Source organism: Salmo salar, chromosome 01, assembly GCF_965601325.2.
Source record: "Salmo salar chromosome 01, fSalSal1, whole genome shotgun sequence".
Classification (NCBI taxonomy): Eukaryota; Metazoa; Chordata; class Actinopteri; order Salmoniformes; family Salmonidae; genus Salmo; species Salmo salar.
The window spans coordinates 16,790,196-16,803,837 of record NC_138291.1 but is presented as its reverse complement, the minus strand read 5'-3'; the positions used below and the strand labels follow the sequence as shown (position 1 = coordinate 16,803,837).

The window sequence follows — 13,642 nt, the reverse complement described above, 5'->3', positions numbered from 1 at the left end:
GTATAGCTTCCGTCCCTCTACTTGCTCCTACCTGGGCTCGAACCAGGAACACAGGAACAGCCACCCTCGAAGCAGCGTTACCCATGTAGAGGAAGGGGAAAAACTACTCCAAGTCTTAGAGCGAGTGACGTTTGAAACGCTATTAGCGCGCACCCGGCTAGCTAGCTAGCCATTTCACATGGGTTACACCAGCCTCATCTTGGGAGTAGATAGGCTTGAAGTCATAAACAGCGCAATGCATTGCGACGAGCTGCTGGCAAAATGCACGAAAGTGCTATTTTGAATGAATGCTTACGAGCCTGCTGCTGCCTACCATCTCTCAGTCAGACTGCTCTATCAAATCATAGACTTAATTATAACATAATAACACACAGAAACACGAGCGTTAGGTCATTAATATGGTAGAATCCGGAAACTATCATCTCGAAAACAAAACGTTATTCCTGTTACATTGCACAACCTTCAGTGTGATGTCATAATTACGAAAAATTCTGACAAATTACCCAAAGTGTTGCATATACCCTGACTGCGTGCAATGAACGCAAAATGACACAATTTCACCTGGTTAATATTGCCTGCTAACCTGGATTTCTTTTAACTAAATATGCAGGTTTAAAAATATATACTTCTGTGTATTGATTTTAAGAAAGGCATTGATGTTTATGGTTAGGTACAGTCGTGCAATGATTGTGCTTTTTTTTTCGCAAATGCGCTTTTGTTAAATCATCCCCGTTTGGCGAAGTTGGCTGTCTTTGTTAGGAAGAACTAGTCTTCACAGTTCGCAACGAGCCAGGCGGCCCAAACTGCTGCATATACCCTGACTCTGTTTGCAAGAGAAGTGACACATTTTCCCTAGTTAAAAGAAATTCATGTTAGCAGGCAATATTAACTAAATATGCAGGTTTAAAAATATATACTTGTGTATTGATTTTAAGAAAGGCATTGATGTTTATGGTTGGAGCAACGTGTACCTAAGCGATCATATGCAACGCAGGACAGGCTAGATAAACTAGTAATATCATTAACCATGTGTAGTTAACTAGTGATTATGATTGATTGTTTTTTATAAGTTTAATGCTAGCTAGCAACTTACCTTGGAATTATTACTGCATTCGCGTAACCTCGTGGAGTGCAATGTAAAGCAGGTGGTTAGAGCGTTGGACTAGTTAACTTAAGGTTGCAAGATTGAATCCCTGAGATGACAAGGTAAAAATCTGTCTTTCTGCCCCTGAACAAGGCAGTTAACCCACCGTTCCTAGGCCGTCATTGAAAATAAGAATGTGTTCTTAACTGACTTGCCTAGTTAAATAAAGGTTTAAAAAAACAAAACAACTAATTGGCCAAATCGGCATCCAAAAATACAGATTTCCGATTGTTATGAGAACCTGAAATCAGCCCTAATTAATCGGCCATTCCGATTAATCGGTCGACCTCTAGTGAAGACATCAAACTATGAAATAACACACATGGAATCAATGTGTAACCAAAAAAGTGTTAAATAAATCAAAATATATTTGAGATTCTTCAAAGTAGCCACCCTTTGCCTTGATGACAGCTTTGCACACTTGGCATTCTCTCAACCAGCTTCACCTGGAATACTTTTCCAACAGTCTTGACAGAGTTTCCACATATGCTGAGCAATTGTTGGCTGCTTTTCCTTCACTCTGCGGTCCAACTCATCCCAAACTATCTCAATTGGGTTGAGGTCGGGTGATTGTGGAGGCCAGGTCATCTGATGCATAACTCTCCTCCTTAGTCAAATAGTTATTACACAGCCTGGAGGTGTGTTGGGTCATTGTCCTGTTGAAAAACAAATGATAGTCCCAATAAGCGCAAACCAGTTGGGATGGCATATTGCTGCAGAATGCTGTGGTAGCCATGCTGGTTAAGTGTGCCTTGAATTCTAAATAAATCCCAGACAGTGTCATCAGCAAAGCACCCCCACAACATCACACCTCCTCCTCCATGCTTCACTGTGGGAACCACACATGCGGAGATCATCCATTCACCTACTCTGCGTCTCACTAAGACACAGCGGTTAGAACCAAAAATCTACAATTTGGACTCATCAGACCAAAGGACAGATTTCTACCGGTCTAATGTCCATTGCTCGTGTTTCTTGGCCCAAGCAAGTCTCTTCTTATTATTGGTGTCCTTTAGTAGTGGTTTCTTTTCAGCAATTCGACCATGAAGTCCTGATTCACGCAGTCTCCTCTGAACAGTTAATTTTAAGATGTGTCTGTTACTTGAACTTTGAAGCATTTATTTGGGCTGCTAACTCTGAACTTATCCTCTGCAGCAGAGGTAACTCTGGGTCTTCCTTTCCTGTGGCGGTTCTCATGAGAGCCAGTTTCATCATAGCGCTTGATGGTTTTTACGACTGTACTTCAAGAAACTTTTTCAAAGTTCTTGAACTTTTCCGAATTGTCTGACATTAATTTCTTAAAGTAATGATAGACTGTCGTTTCTCATTGTTTATTTGTGCTGTCCTTGCCATAATATGGACTTGGTCCATATACCACCCCTACCTTGTCCCAACACAACTTAATGTGTTTGAGCCAATCAGAAGGTAAGAAATTCCACAAATTAACTTTTAACAAGGCACACCTGTTAATTGAAATGCATTCTAGGTGACTACCTTATGAAGCTGGTTGAGAGAATGCCAAGTGTGTGCAAAAGTAGCAGTATAGCTTCTGTCCCTCTCCTTGCCTCGAACCAGGGACCCTCTGCACACATCGACAACAGCCACCCTCGAAGCATCGTTACCCATCGCTCCACAAAAGCCACGGCCCTTGCAGAGCAAGGGGAACAACTACTTCAAGGTCTCAGAGCGAGTGACATCACCGATTGAAACGCTATTAGCCGTCACCCCGCTAACTAGCTAGCCATTTCACATCGGTTACACAAAGGGTAGCAACTTTTTAATAATCTGAAATATAAAATATATTTTGATTTGTTTAACAAGTTTTTGGTTACTAAATGATTCCATATATGTTATTTCATAGTTTTGATGTCTTCACGATCATTCTACAATGTAGAAAATAGTAAAAAAAAAAAAAAAAAAAAAAAACCTTGAATGAGTAGGTGTGTCCAAACTTTTTTCTGGTACTGATATACCTATAACATGGCATTTAGTAGATGCTATTATCCAAAGCGACATACAGTCATGCATGCATACATTTTATGCACAAGTGGTCCCGGAAATTGAACCTACTATCCTACCGTTGCAAGCGCCATGCTCTACCAACTGAGCTACATAGGACTGGCCCTCTCACTCTCCTTATATGACTCTTCCCTTATTCCAGAGGCTCTGAGCTCATTGCTGTCCGACTTTGAGGTGCTGCCCGTGTCCGGCCTCCAGCAGCACTCACTCAGGAAGAGGGACATCCACACAGAGTCCCAGCTGGAGCGCATTGTCAGCTTCAGTGCCCTCAAGAGGTAGGTGGCACAAAGTCTCCTATATGGGACTTCTACATGTCTGCTAAATGACTAAAATGTTAGGGCAAAACAGCCAAGACTCCATTCTACTCAATGAGGCGCTTCCACACACTCATGTAACGTTCAAAAGCAAGCAAAAAAAGTTGATGTTCAATGGTTTTGTATCATTCTGATGCCGCCCAGTGCTTAGGAAAGATCATATGACATTAGGGGTTGGAGAAATAGACTAGCACGGTCTCAATTATCTGTAACTTTTTTCAGAGGTTCTAGTCCTCCCTGCTAAGTCCTACTCCTATGTGTTTTAACATTGTTACTGGAATGGCTTTTTATCATTGCCATGGCCTAATGACTAGAGAGCATATATCTTCCTGGGATTTTCAGTGCAATTGAAACAGACCATTGGCAAATGTTATCTGTACCCTTAATAAACCAGATATGTACATTCCTCATGTTTCTCTCCATCAAACTGTAATTTATTTTTTCTGCAGACATTTTAAGCTTTACTTGACAACTAACACAGACTTGTTCACTGAGGACTTCAAAGCTGTGTTTGTAGATAAGCAAGGGAAGGAAGACCGCTATGATGTTCAGCTGCAGAACTACTTTACTGGACATCTTGTAGGTGAGTCTGGAGGGTATTTGTTTTGTTGGTTTTATATGGAATATTGATATGGAGGTGTTTGCGCTTGTGTGTCAGTTTGTGTGTGTGCTTCCATTTCAGTGTGTGTGTGTGAGTGAGTACTGAGAAGAATACCTTAAAATCGTGTGTGTGTAGGTGAGGAGCACTCCCGTGTTCAGGCACACATAGACGGGGACGAGTTCTCGGCCCACATCCTGACAGAGGAGACAGAGTACAACGTAGAGGTAAATCCCAAAACAGGAGCACTGCTTTAACGTTTTTAAAGCAGGGGTTGGAACTGGTTCAGGGAACAGAACAGAAAAACGGAAAATAATATTTTTCAAGGAACTGAAACGGAACCTGGAAAGAGAGTGATCCATACTGTTCCGCAATGGAACCATTATTTTAAAAGCATGGGAACTGGTTAATTATGTTATTTTACATTCCAGGCATTTTAATTTTTTTTGTCCCACAAAAAAAAGCAGCAAAGCTCTGGCACTCAAAAACGTATTCCAGTGTCCACCTGCAAGCTGAAAATCTTTGCCAATGTCTATGCGTGTTTAGGCCAGTGTTGCCAATTTAGCAACTTTGTCGCTATATTTAGCGTTTATTCAGACCCCTCTAGCCACACATTTTCAAAAAAGCGACTAGCGACAAATCTAGCGAATTTTTCTGGTGTTATTGGAGACTTTTGGAGACTCTGACGTGAAAGCACGTATCGTTCTTACTCATCTCAACGAGCAGCGGGTGCTGCCGTGGGCCCCACCTCCGTCCCAAAGCACTCACAGGCGGCCTAGTTCTCGCACAGCAGTCCCTCCCAGCTGCAGTCAGAGCAGGAGATGTTCACCCCTCCGCGTCCAGACTGCAAATGAATCGTGCATGCGGGAAGCTGCCGCTGGCTGATCCCGCCCTGGCTTACATAATATATATATTTTTTTTAACATGAATTAGGGCAAGACTAGTTACCATAATTTTCTCACATTGCCACTGACAGTTTTTTTCTGATTGTCTCTTTTTGGTCCATTTAGATTGTTAATGTAGATTGTATACAAAAAATGTAAAAAATGTTATGGTTAAAAATGTTGTGACTTGTTGTAGGCTCCTAAGTGGACCATAAGGTTAAAAACCAAACCAAATTAAGAAAACTAATTAATAAAATAAACTAAGTAACTCCGCCAGTGTCTCTTTTGGGTCACCCTTTGCCGGTCCCAAGCCCGGATAAAGAAGGATGGTTGGAATTGTGACATAAAAAAAAAACAAGAATCGACAGAAGAAAGTTCATTTGTAGTTCTAAACATATTTAGGGTGGTTTTTACTCACTTTGTCTCTCCCACGACATTATTCCTCTCTCCTACAGCGTCCATCACAATTACATGCACATTGACAATTATGCAAATTAGGCGATGATGTCATTTAGCGACTTTTAGGACAGCCAATAGCTACTTTCCTTACTGAGGAGTTGGCAACACTGGTTTAGGCTACCTGCCCTTCCCCCCTCCAAAAACAGACTACTGTACTGACATTGCAACCATCATTCAGAAGATAGGGAGAGAGATTTTTAAATAGCTAGAGAAGAATGGATTAACTAGTTTAATGCTAGTTAAGGATACTATAGGCCTAGTTATCACGTTTCACGTTGGATTTATTAACTACAAAAAGGTAAGACGTGTTTTTTAAAATTCTGGTGCCGCTCTGCACATACAAGCTTTTTAGCTAGCTAGCTCAAAGGACATTCAAAGTTCCTCCATAGAAGCCGCTCCTAGGTATAATTCTGTGGACCTAATTCATGTAATGCATTTCATAAGATGCCCAGCACTTCAATTCTACTCCTCAACCCTCTCTCTCCCCACCCGCAAAATGTCATACATTGGGTACACGCATGTCCATCACGCATGTAAACAACTAGCTTGCCTGCTCTATCCGCACTGATTGGTGAAGTAATATAATGAGCTAAATGTAAAAAACGGTTGATTTCACAGGTTAAAAAAGGAACTGAAAGGAACGATATAAACCAGTACTTTTTTGGGGATCCAACCGGTTCAGAACTTTATTTTGCTGGTAGGAACAGTGGAACGGGAAAAAAAGTGGTTCTGTTCAGAATGAAACAATAGGAAATTAATTCCGGTTCCAACCCCTTGGTTTAAATTAGGCCAGAAAAAAGGTGTCTTAAAACAGTTGCTGGGGAAAAGAGTTGAAACTATCAGCTAAATAAACCAGCGCTAGCCTTTGTTTTTGTAGAATACTTTATCTAACCAATCCTACTTCTCCCACTCCTTCATCCTCTCTCGCTCTCTCTTTATTTTCTCTCTTATTCCTCTTTCTCTCCATCCCCTTCCCCTCTTACCTCTCTCCTCAGCCCCTTTGGAGGTTCACTGAGGTGCCCCCCGATGGCCGTCTGTTGGTATATCGCTCTGAGGACATCCGGAACCTCAGTCGCCTGGCCTCGCCCAAGGTGTGTGGATACATCCATGCTGGGGCCCAGGACCTGCTGCCAGAGTCCGCCAGAGGTGGAGAGGCACAGGAGGGTAAGATGGACTGTGTGTGTGTTCGACAGTATAGGCCTACATACAGAGTAGGAGCCACCCCATTTATGTATGTTTCATACGCATAGACTGAGTGCTTGTGTGTGTGGTGTGCAAAAGTGTGTAGGAGTCAAACATTACAAGCTACCTTATACAACCTTAGTGTGAGGAGGTAGGGAAAGGGAGGAAGATGATTCCTGGAGGAGAGGAGGTAGTAGGTAGGTGGGCGCCCATTCTATCTTGTCCCCACACAGCCTCACAATGAATAAAAACCCTTTAATGTCTAAAACCTATATTCCATAGGCTGGCAACAGGGTGTTATATAAAGCTCTGATTCCTTTGTGTTGCCTGTAATATGTAAAGTTCATTAGAATGACAATGACCTGGGGGAAATCTGAAGGCGCTCAAGACAATGTCCTCTTTTAAAAAAAAAACTGTGTGGAAAATGCAGTGAATGATCTCCACAGAAGCATTAGAATTCATGAGAGCTGTTGTATGTAATACACGGAGGGGAAGCAATAGTGAGTACACCCACATGCTGTGGTTCGTTACAGAAGAATCTGAGGTCTTGTAGAGGGAAGGAGAGTACATGATTAGTGGGGTGGGGGACTGCTGCTGACTGTGGTTTGTAGCCTTAGACACACACTGTACGTATGATACACCAGGCCCACTCCAAATGGATGTAGCCGGAAGGGAATTAACATAGTTTGAATTGACACATGCTGTACAGTGTGGCTTCTGAGCTGAGCAGAAGCTATTATTCTACAGATGGAATAACCTGTGAATTTCAAATAAGGGTTAATAAAAACCTTTATTCCGAAAGAAGTGCTTTGCTATTTTGATTCCGGATTCTTGTAATGATTAATCCTACAAGCCACAGCCAGTCTTCCTCCTCATAGAATAAGTGGTGTTGATTCATTTTACTAAACACAAAGTTGGAAATCTGACAGTTCTGAAAATTACTCTATAGTAAAGGATTCATCAGCTAGGCCTATATCTTTCATTTTTACTCTGATGAACAAATAGTGGTAAGAAAAAGTATGTGAACCCTTTGGAATTACCTGGATTTCTGCATAAATTGGTCATAAAATTTGATATGATCTTCATCTAAGTCACAACAAAAGACAAACAGTCTGCTTAAACTAATAACACAAACTATTTGACGTTTTCTTGTTTTTAATTGAACACATTCACAGTGCAGGGTGGAAAAAGTATGGGAACCCTTGGATTTAATAACTGGTTGACCTTCCTTTGGCAGCAATAAACTCAACCAAACGTTTTCTGTAGTTGCGGATCAGACCTGCACAACGGTCAGGAGGAATTGTGGACCATTCCTCTTCACAAAACTGTTTCAGTTCAGCAATATTGTTAGGATGTCTGGTGTGAACCGCTCTCAAGGTCATGCCACCGCATTTTAAATTGAGGTCAGGACTCCAGAAGGCGTATTTTTTTCTGTTGAAGCCATTCTGTTGTTGATTTACTTCTGTTTTGGGTTGTTGTCCTGTTGCATCACCCAACTTCTGTTGATCTTCAATTGGCGGACAGATAGCCAAACATTCTCCTGCAAAATGTCTTGATAAACTTGGGAATACATTTTTCCGTCGACAATAGCAAGCTGTCCAGGTCCAGAGGTAGCAACGCAGCCCCAAACCATGATGCTCCCTCCACCATACTTTACAGTTGGTATTAGGTTTTGATGTTGGTGTGCTGTGCCTTTTTTTCTCCACACATAGTGTTGTGTGTTCCTTCCAAACAACTCAACTTTAGTTTCATCTGTCCACAGAATATTTTGCCGGAAGCGATATGGAACATCCAGGTGCTCTTTTGCGAACTTCAGACGTGCAACACTGTTTTTTTGTTTTGGACCGCAGTAGCTTCTTTCGTGGTGTCCTCCCATGAACACCATTCTTGTTTAGTGTTTTACGTATTGTAGACTCATCAGAGATGTTAGCATGTTCCAGAGATTTCTGTAAGTCTTTAGCTGACTCTCGTGGATTCTTCTTAACCTCATTGAGCATTCTGCACTGTGCTCTTGCAGTCATCTTTACAGGACGGCCACTCCTAAGGAGAGTAGCAACAGTGCTGAACTTTCTCCATTTATAGACAATTTGTCTTACCATGGACTGATAAACATCAAGGCTTTTAGAGATACTTTTGTAACTATTGGTCAATTTCTTCAACAGATGGTCAGGTCTATATAATTATCAAACTTATATATTGGTAGTAGAAAGGAAACACAGACTCTTTGTTTAAGTATTAAAATTGTCCTTTAGTAATACAATTGTGGGCAGAAGTTGGTACAGAGTACAGTATATAATCGCTCTCCCCAGGTTCTGCAGTGTCTAAGACATCCTGTAATTCATATAGCCTCTCCCAGTCCTCTTTGCATTAGTTTCCCTGGCAACAACATTTTAATAAATCGAACCTCCCCCTGACAGCAGCAACCATCTGGTAAGCAATTAAAAGCTCAGAAGTGGGTTTCACCGAAACTTGCCCTTTCATCACAAGAATAGAGGCATAACAAGGTGAACGAGTCCAAGCATCTTCTGACAGATTGCTGTTTTCATTAGGCCTGCGGCAGCCTTGTGTTCTCAGGAAACCAGTTGTATTCTCAGAACCTCAGCCAGGTGGGGCCCAGACAGGAGGAGTATGAATGTAGGCGGTTTCCGCCTTCTGATAGTGTCTGAAGGGCACAACACTCAAAACAGGTGTTAACACACAGTCTCTCTCACACACACACACACACACACACACACACACACACACACACAAGGAGACCTTACAGTTTATCATAACAATTTATTAACCCTTTAAAAGGTATGAGGCCTTGGTTTAACCCCTTCATAACCCTTTCCAGCTTTATGCAAGTCAACAAAAATTATTCTGAGATCTATTTTATTCGAGGCATGGTTCACATCAGGCAATGCTTCTTGTGAATAGCAAACTCAAATTTTGTGAGTTATTTTAATTTTATTTTTTAATAGGGCAGGGCAGCTCTAACCAACATCTCCAATCACGTCTCATTGATTGGACTCCAGGTTAGCTGACTCCTGTCTCCAATTTAGCTTTTGGAAAAGTCGTAAGCCTAGGTGTTCACATACTTTTTCCTACACTGTGAATGTTTAAATGATGTGCTCAATATAGACAAGAAAAATACAATCATTTGTGTGTTATTAGTTTAAGCACATTGTGTTTGTCTATTGTTGTGACTTAGATTTTTTATTTATTTATTTCACCTTTATTTAACCAGGTAGGCAAGTTGAGAACAGGTTCTCATTTACAATTGTGACCTGGCCAAGATAAAGCAAAGCCGTCGACACATACAACAACACAGAGTTACACATGGAGTAAAACAAACATACAGTAAAAAAATAAGTCTATATACAATGTGAGCAAATGAGGTGAGATAAGGGAGGTAAAGGCAAAAAAGGCCATGGTGGCGAAGTAAATACAATATAGCAAGTAAAACACTGGAATGGTAGATTTGTAGTGGAAGAAAGTGCAAAGTAGAAATAGAAATAATGGGGTGCAAAGGAGCAAAATAAATAAATACTTAGTCTTCCTTCCTTCCTCCCATCATAGATTCCCTCCACAGAGAGAAGAGAGTGACCCACGACCACAAGAAGAACACCTGTCCTCTAGCCCTGGTGGCTGACTACCGCTTCTTCAAACACATGGGCCGCGGAGAGGAGAGCATTACACTCAACTACCTGGTGAGAGTCCCAAACTAATCTCAGATACCCAGATCTAAAAGATCTATGGGCCAAATGTCCTTTCCCCTTCCGAAATTCGAAAGATGCAAGCACCTGTTACATTGTGATTTGTCTAAATGATCAGTGCCCCAAAAAATCTGCATTCCATGAAATTAGTCCCTTTTGGGTAGTGTAATTTGATGAATTTTTTTATTTTTATTTCTCCTAATTTTAACATTCTGTCATGATGAGAACAAAGTAATAAAAATAGGTATTCCCATCTCAAGAGGTTAAATAAAAAAAATACTATAGTAAGTGTCTATTATGTACCAAATAAAGATTTAATATTGCAGATTGTGGGTTCTATCCATTTAATTGTTTTGTATAATTTCTAATCCCCTTTTTATTTATTTATACTTTCCCCTTTCCATTCCTACCCTGATTATAGTAAACTAAGGGACAACAATACTTCATGTACACATTATATGTAGTTAAATAATTATACATATATTCTTATTTCCTCTTTCTGTAAGTGCTGGATTTTCACCCACAGCGGCCAATCCACCATTCATTGTGATCTTAACGCCAACCCTCCGGTGTCCACAGATTAACCCATCTTTCCCAGTATAACGCCATTTAGCAATTTCCTTTTGCAATACATCCCTCCATTTTACTGTGATGTCTTACGAGGCTCCTGAACCTCCCTATTTGTAACATTTCTACCGATATTGCTTTAAAAATAAATACTTTACCCAAGACTATAATGATATTTCCCATTGACTGATCATGTTTTTTCAGATCCCCTAACAATATAGTTTGCAGGTCCATCTGAACCCTAATATTATGACTTAACAACAAAGTTGGGAACTCTTTCTTATTGGTCTATTAACTAAGTTATTGCCTGGTGATGTCACCAAAACAGGTTGAAATTTCAGGCATTCTTTTCAAACTGCTCTTAAACTAACAGGGTATTATCATAATTTTCTAAATGTTACAGTATTATTCCAACCTCATAGTGTGGAAATACAGCTGCACCATACAGGTTGGGAGGAGATTTTTTGATGTACTGATTCCATGGCACATGATTTATAAACTGAAACACAAAACGACGGCGGATTCAGAATTTTGTTTTTCATTTAAATGATTATACAAAATTCTTGCAACCAATATAATGTACTAACTAATATATATATATATATATATATATATATATATATATATATACATACATACATACATACATACATACATACACACACACACACACACACACACACACACACACACACACACACACAGAGTTGAAGTCGAAAGTTTACGTACACCATAGCCAAATACATTTAAACTCAGTTTTTCACTATTCCTGACATTTAATCTTAGTAAAAATGTCCTGTCTTAGGTAAATTAGGATCACCACTTTATTTTAAGAATGTGAAATGTCAGAATAATAGTAGAGAGAATGATTTATTTAATCTTTTATTTCTTTCATCACATTCCCAGTGGGTCAGAAGTTTACATACACTCAATTAGTATTTGGTAGCACTATTGTAAAATATACTGTGTCCGTAAAATGTATGTACTGTATAAACAGGAAATAGACGCCTAAGTATTGTTTCCCATTAGTTTACTCCAATTAGGGAAGGGGTGGTAGTGTTAAGGGAAAATTATAAAGAATGAACATTATAATGGGAAAAAATATATACTTAGCAAAAATATAAACACAACATGTAAAGTATTGGTCCAAGATAATCCATCCACCTGATAGGTGGAACAGCATCAAACACCTGGAAACCATGTTTGATGTACTTGATACCATTCCACTAATTCCGCTCCTTACACAAGCCTGTTCTCCCCAATTAAGATGCCACCAACCTCCTGTGCTATACCTACTCAAAGCTTTTAGACCAGGGGTTTCAAACTCATTCCATGGAGGGCCTATACTGTGTTCGAATACCCATATTAACATACTGTATGCTACGTACTTAATGAGTATATACTATTTGTTCATTTTAGTATACTGTAAACGAACAATATCCTTTCAGTTGAATGTACTAGCGCTTTGTCTGCCTACCGGAAGTTGATGCTGTTGCTATGCAACATCTTGCTAGCTTGTTAGCATAACAAATTACTAGCTAGACATCTTACGACTTCATTAACCATATCCATTGAGAATGCACAACGACTATACCGCTAAGAATGATGTGAATAATCAAGTCAATAAACGTTGAGTAGTTAGATAGCATATAGTTAATACTGTATACTGCCAAGTTTGATTTATTAGTAGCCAACTAACTTTAAGTAGCTACCTAACATACCGGTACATACAAGTAACTGCTGTAATGATATGCGGTTCGTAAGGCCAGCGTAGCTGACAAATTGTCAGCTAACATAAGGTGTAACGTAACTTATTTGGAAAGTCAAAGAACAAAACGTTCTTAACATTTGTCATTATTCGTTAAAGCAATGAATTTGTATCCGCTCTCGTCGGTCTTCGGCTGCATATTTTCTTAAAATCTGAAAATGTTGTGAAGCTACACTAATTTTCTGAGCAATTGCATTATTGGCCCTAAAAGCACAAAAATAGTGTCCACTGCTTGTATACTTCGTATTTTAGTATGACATGCGGGAACTTTTTGGCATACTAACTATATCCATACTAAACTCAGCAGGACCCAGTCTTTCAAAGATAATTAATAAAAATCCAAATAACGTCACAGATCTTCATTTAAACACTGTTTCCCATGCTTGTTCAATGAACCATTAACAATTAATGAACATGCACCTGTGGAACGGTCATTAAGACACGAACAGCTTACAGACGGTAGGCAATTAAGGTCACAGTTATGAAAAGTTAGGACACTAAAGAGGCCTTTCTACTGACTCTGAAAAACATCAAAAGAAAGATGCCCAGGGTCCCTGCTCATCTACATGCCTTAGGCATGCTGCAAGGAGGCATGAGGACTGCAGATGTGGCCAGGGCAATAAATTGCAATGTCCGTACTGTGAGATGCCTAAGACAGCACTACAGGGAGACAGGACGGACAGCTGATCGTTCTCGCAGTGGCAGACCACGTGTAACAACACCTGCACAGGATCAGTACATCCGAACATCACACCTGCGGGACAGGTACAGGATGGCAACAACAACTGCCCGAGTTACACCAGGAACTCACAATCCCTCCATCAGTGCTCAGACTGTCCGCAATAGGCTGAGAGAGGCTGGACTGAGGGCTTGTAGGCCTGTTGTAAGGCAGGTCCTCACCAGACATCACCGGCAACAATGTTGCCTAAGGGCACAAACCCACCGTTGCTGGACCAGACAGTGCTCTTCACTGATGAATCGCGGTTTTGTCTCACCAGGGGTTATGGTC

At 40.4% G+C, this 13,642-nt stretch overlaps 1 protein-coding gene across 1 annotated transcript in view; it reads left to right on the top strand.

Annotated features, from left to right (window-relative positions):
- LOC106566892 (disintegrin and metalloproteinase domain-containing protein 17) overlaps positions 1–13,642 on the top strand; it is a 35,931-nt gene that overhangs the window by 4,523 nt on the left and 17,766 nt on the right. Inside the window, exons 2-6 of the mRNA XM_014135492.3 lie at positions 3,306–3,438; positions 3,927–4,060; positions 4,214–4,302; positions 6,414–6,582; positions 10,162–10,292. Coding sequence (XP_013990967.1) covers positions 3,306–3,438; positions 3,927–4,060; positions 4,214–4,302; positions 6,414–6,582; positions 10,162–10,292 — 656 coding nt within the window. The remainder of the gene's footprint in view (positions 1–3,305; positions 3,439–3,926; positions 4,061–4,213; positions 4,303–6,413; positions 6,583–10,161; positions 10,293–13,642) is intronic.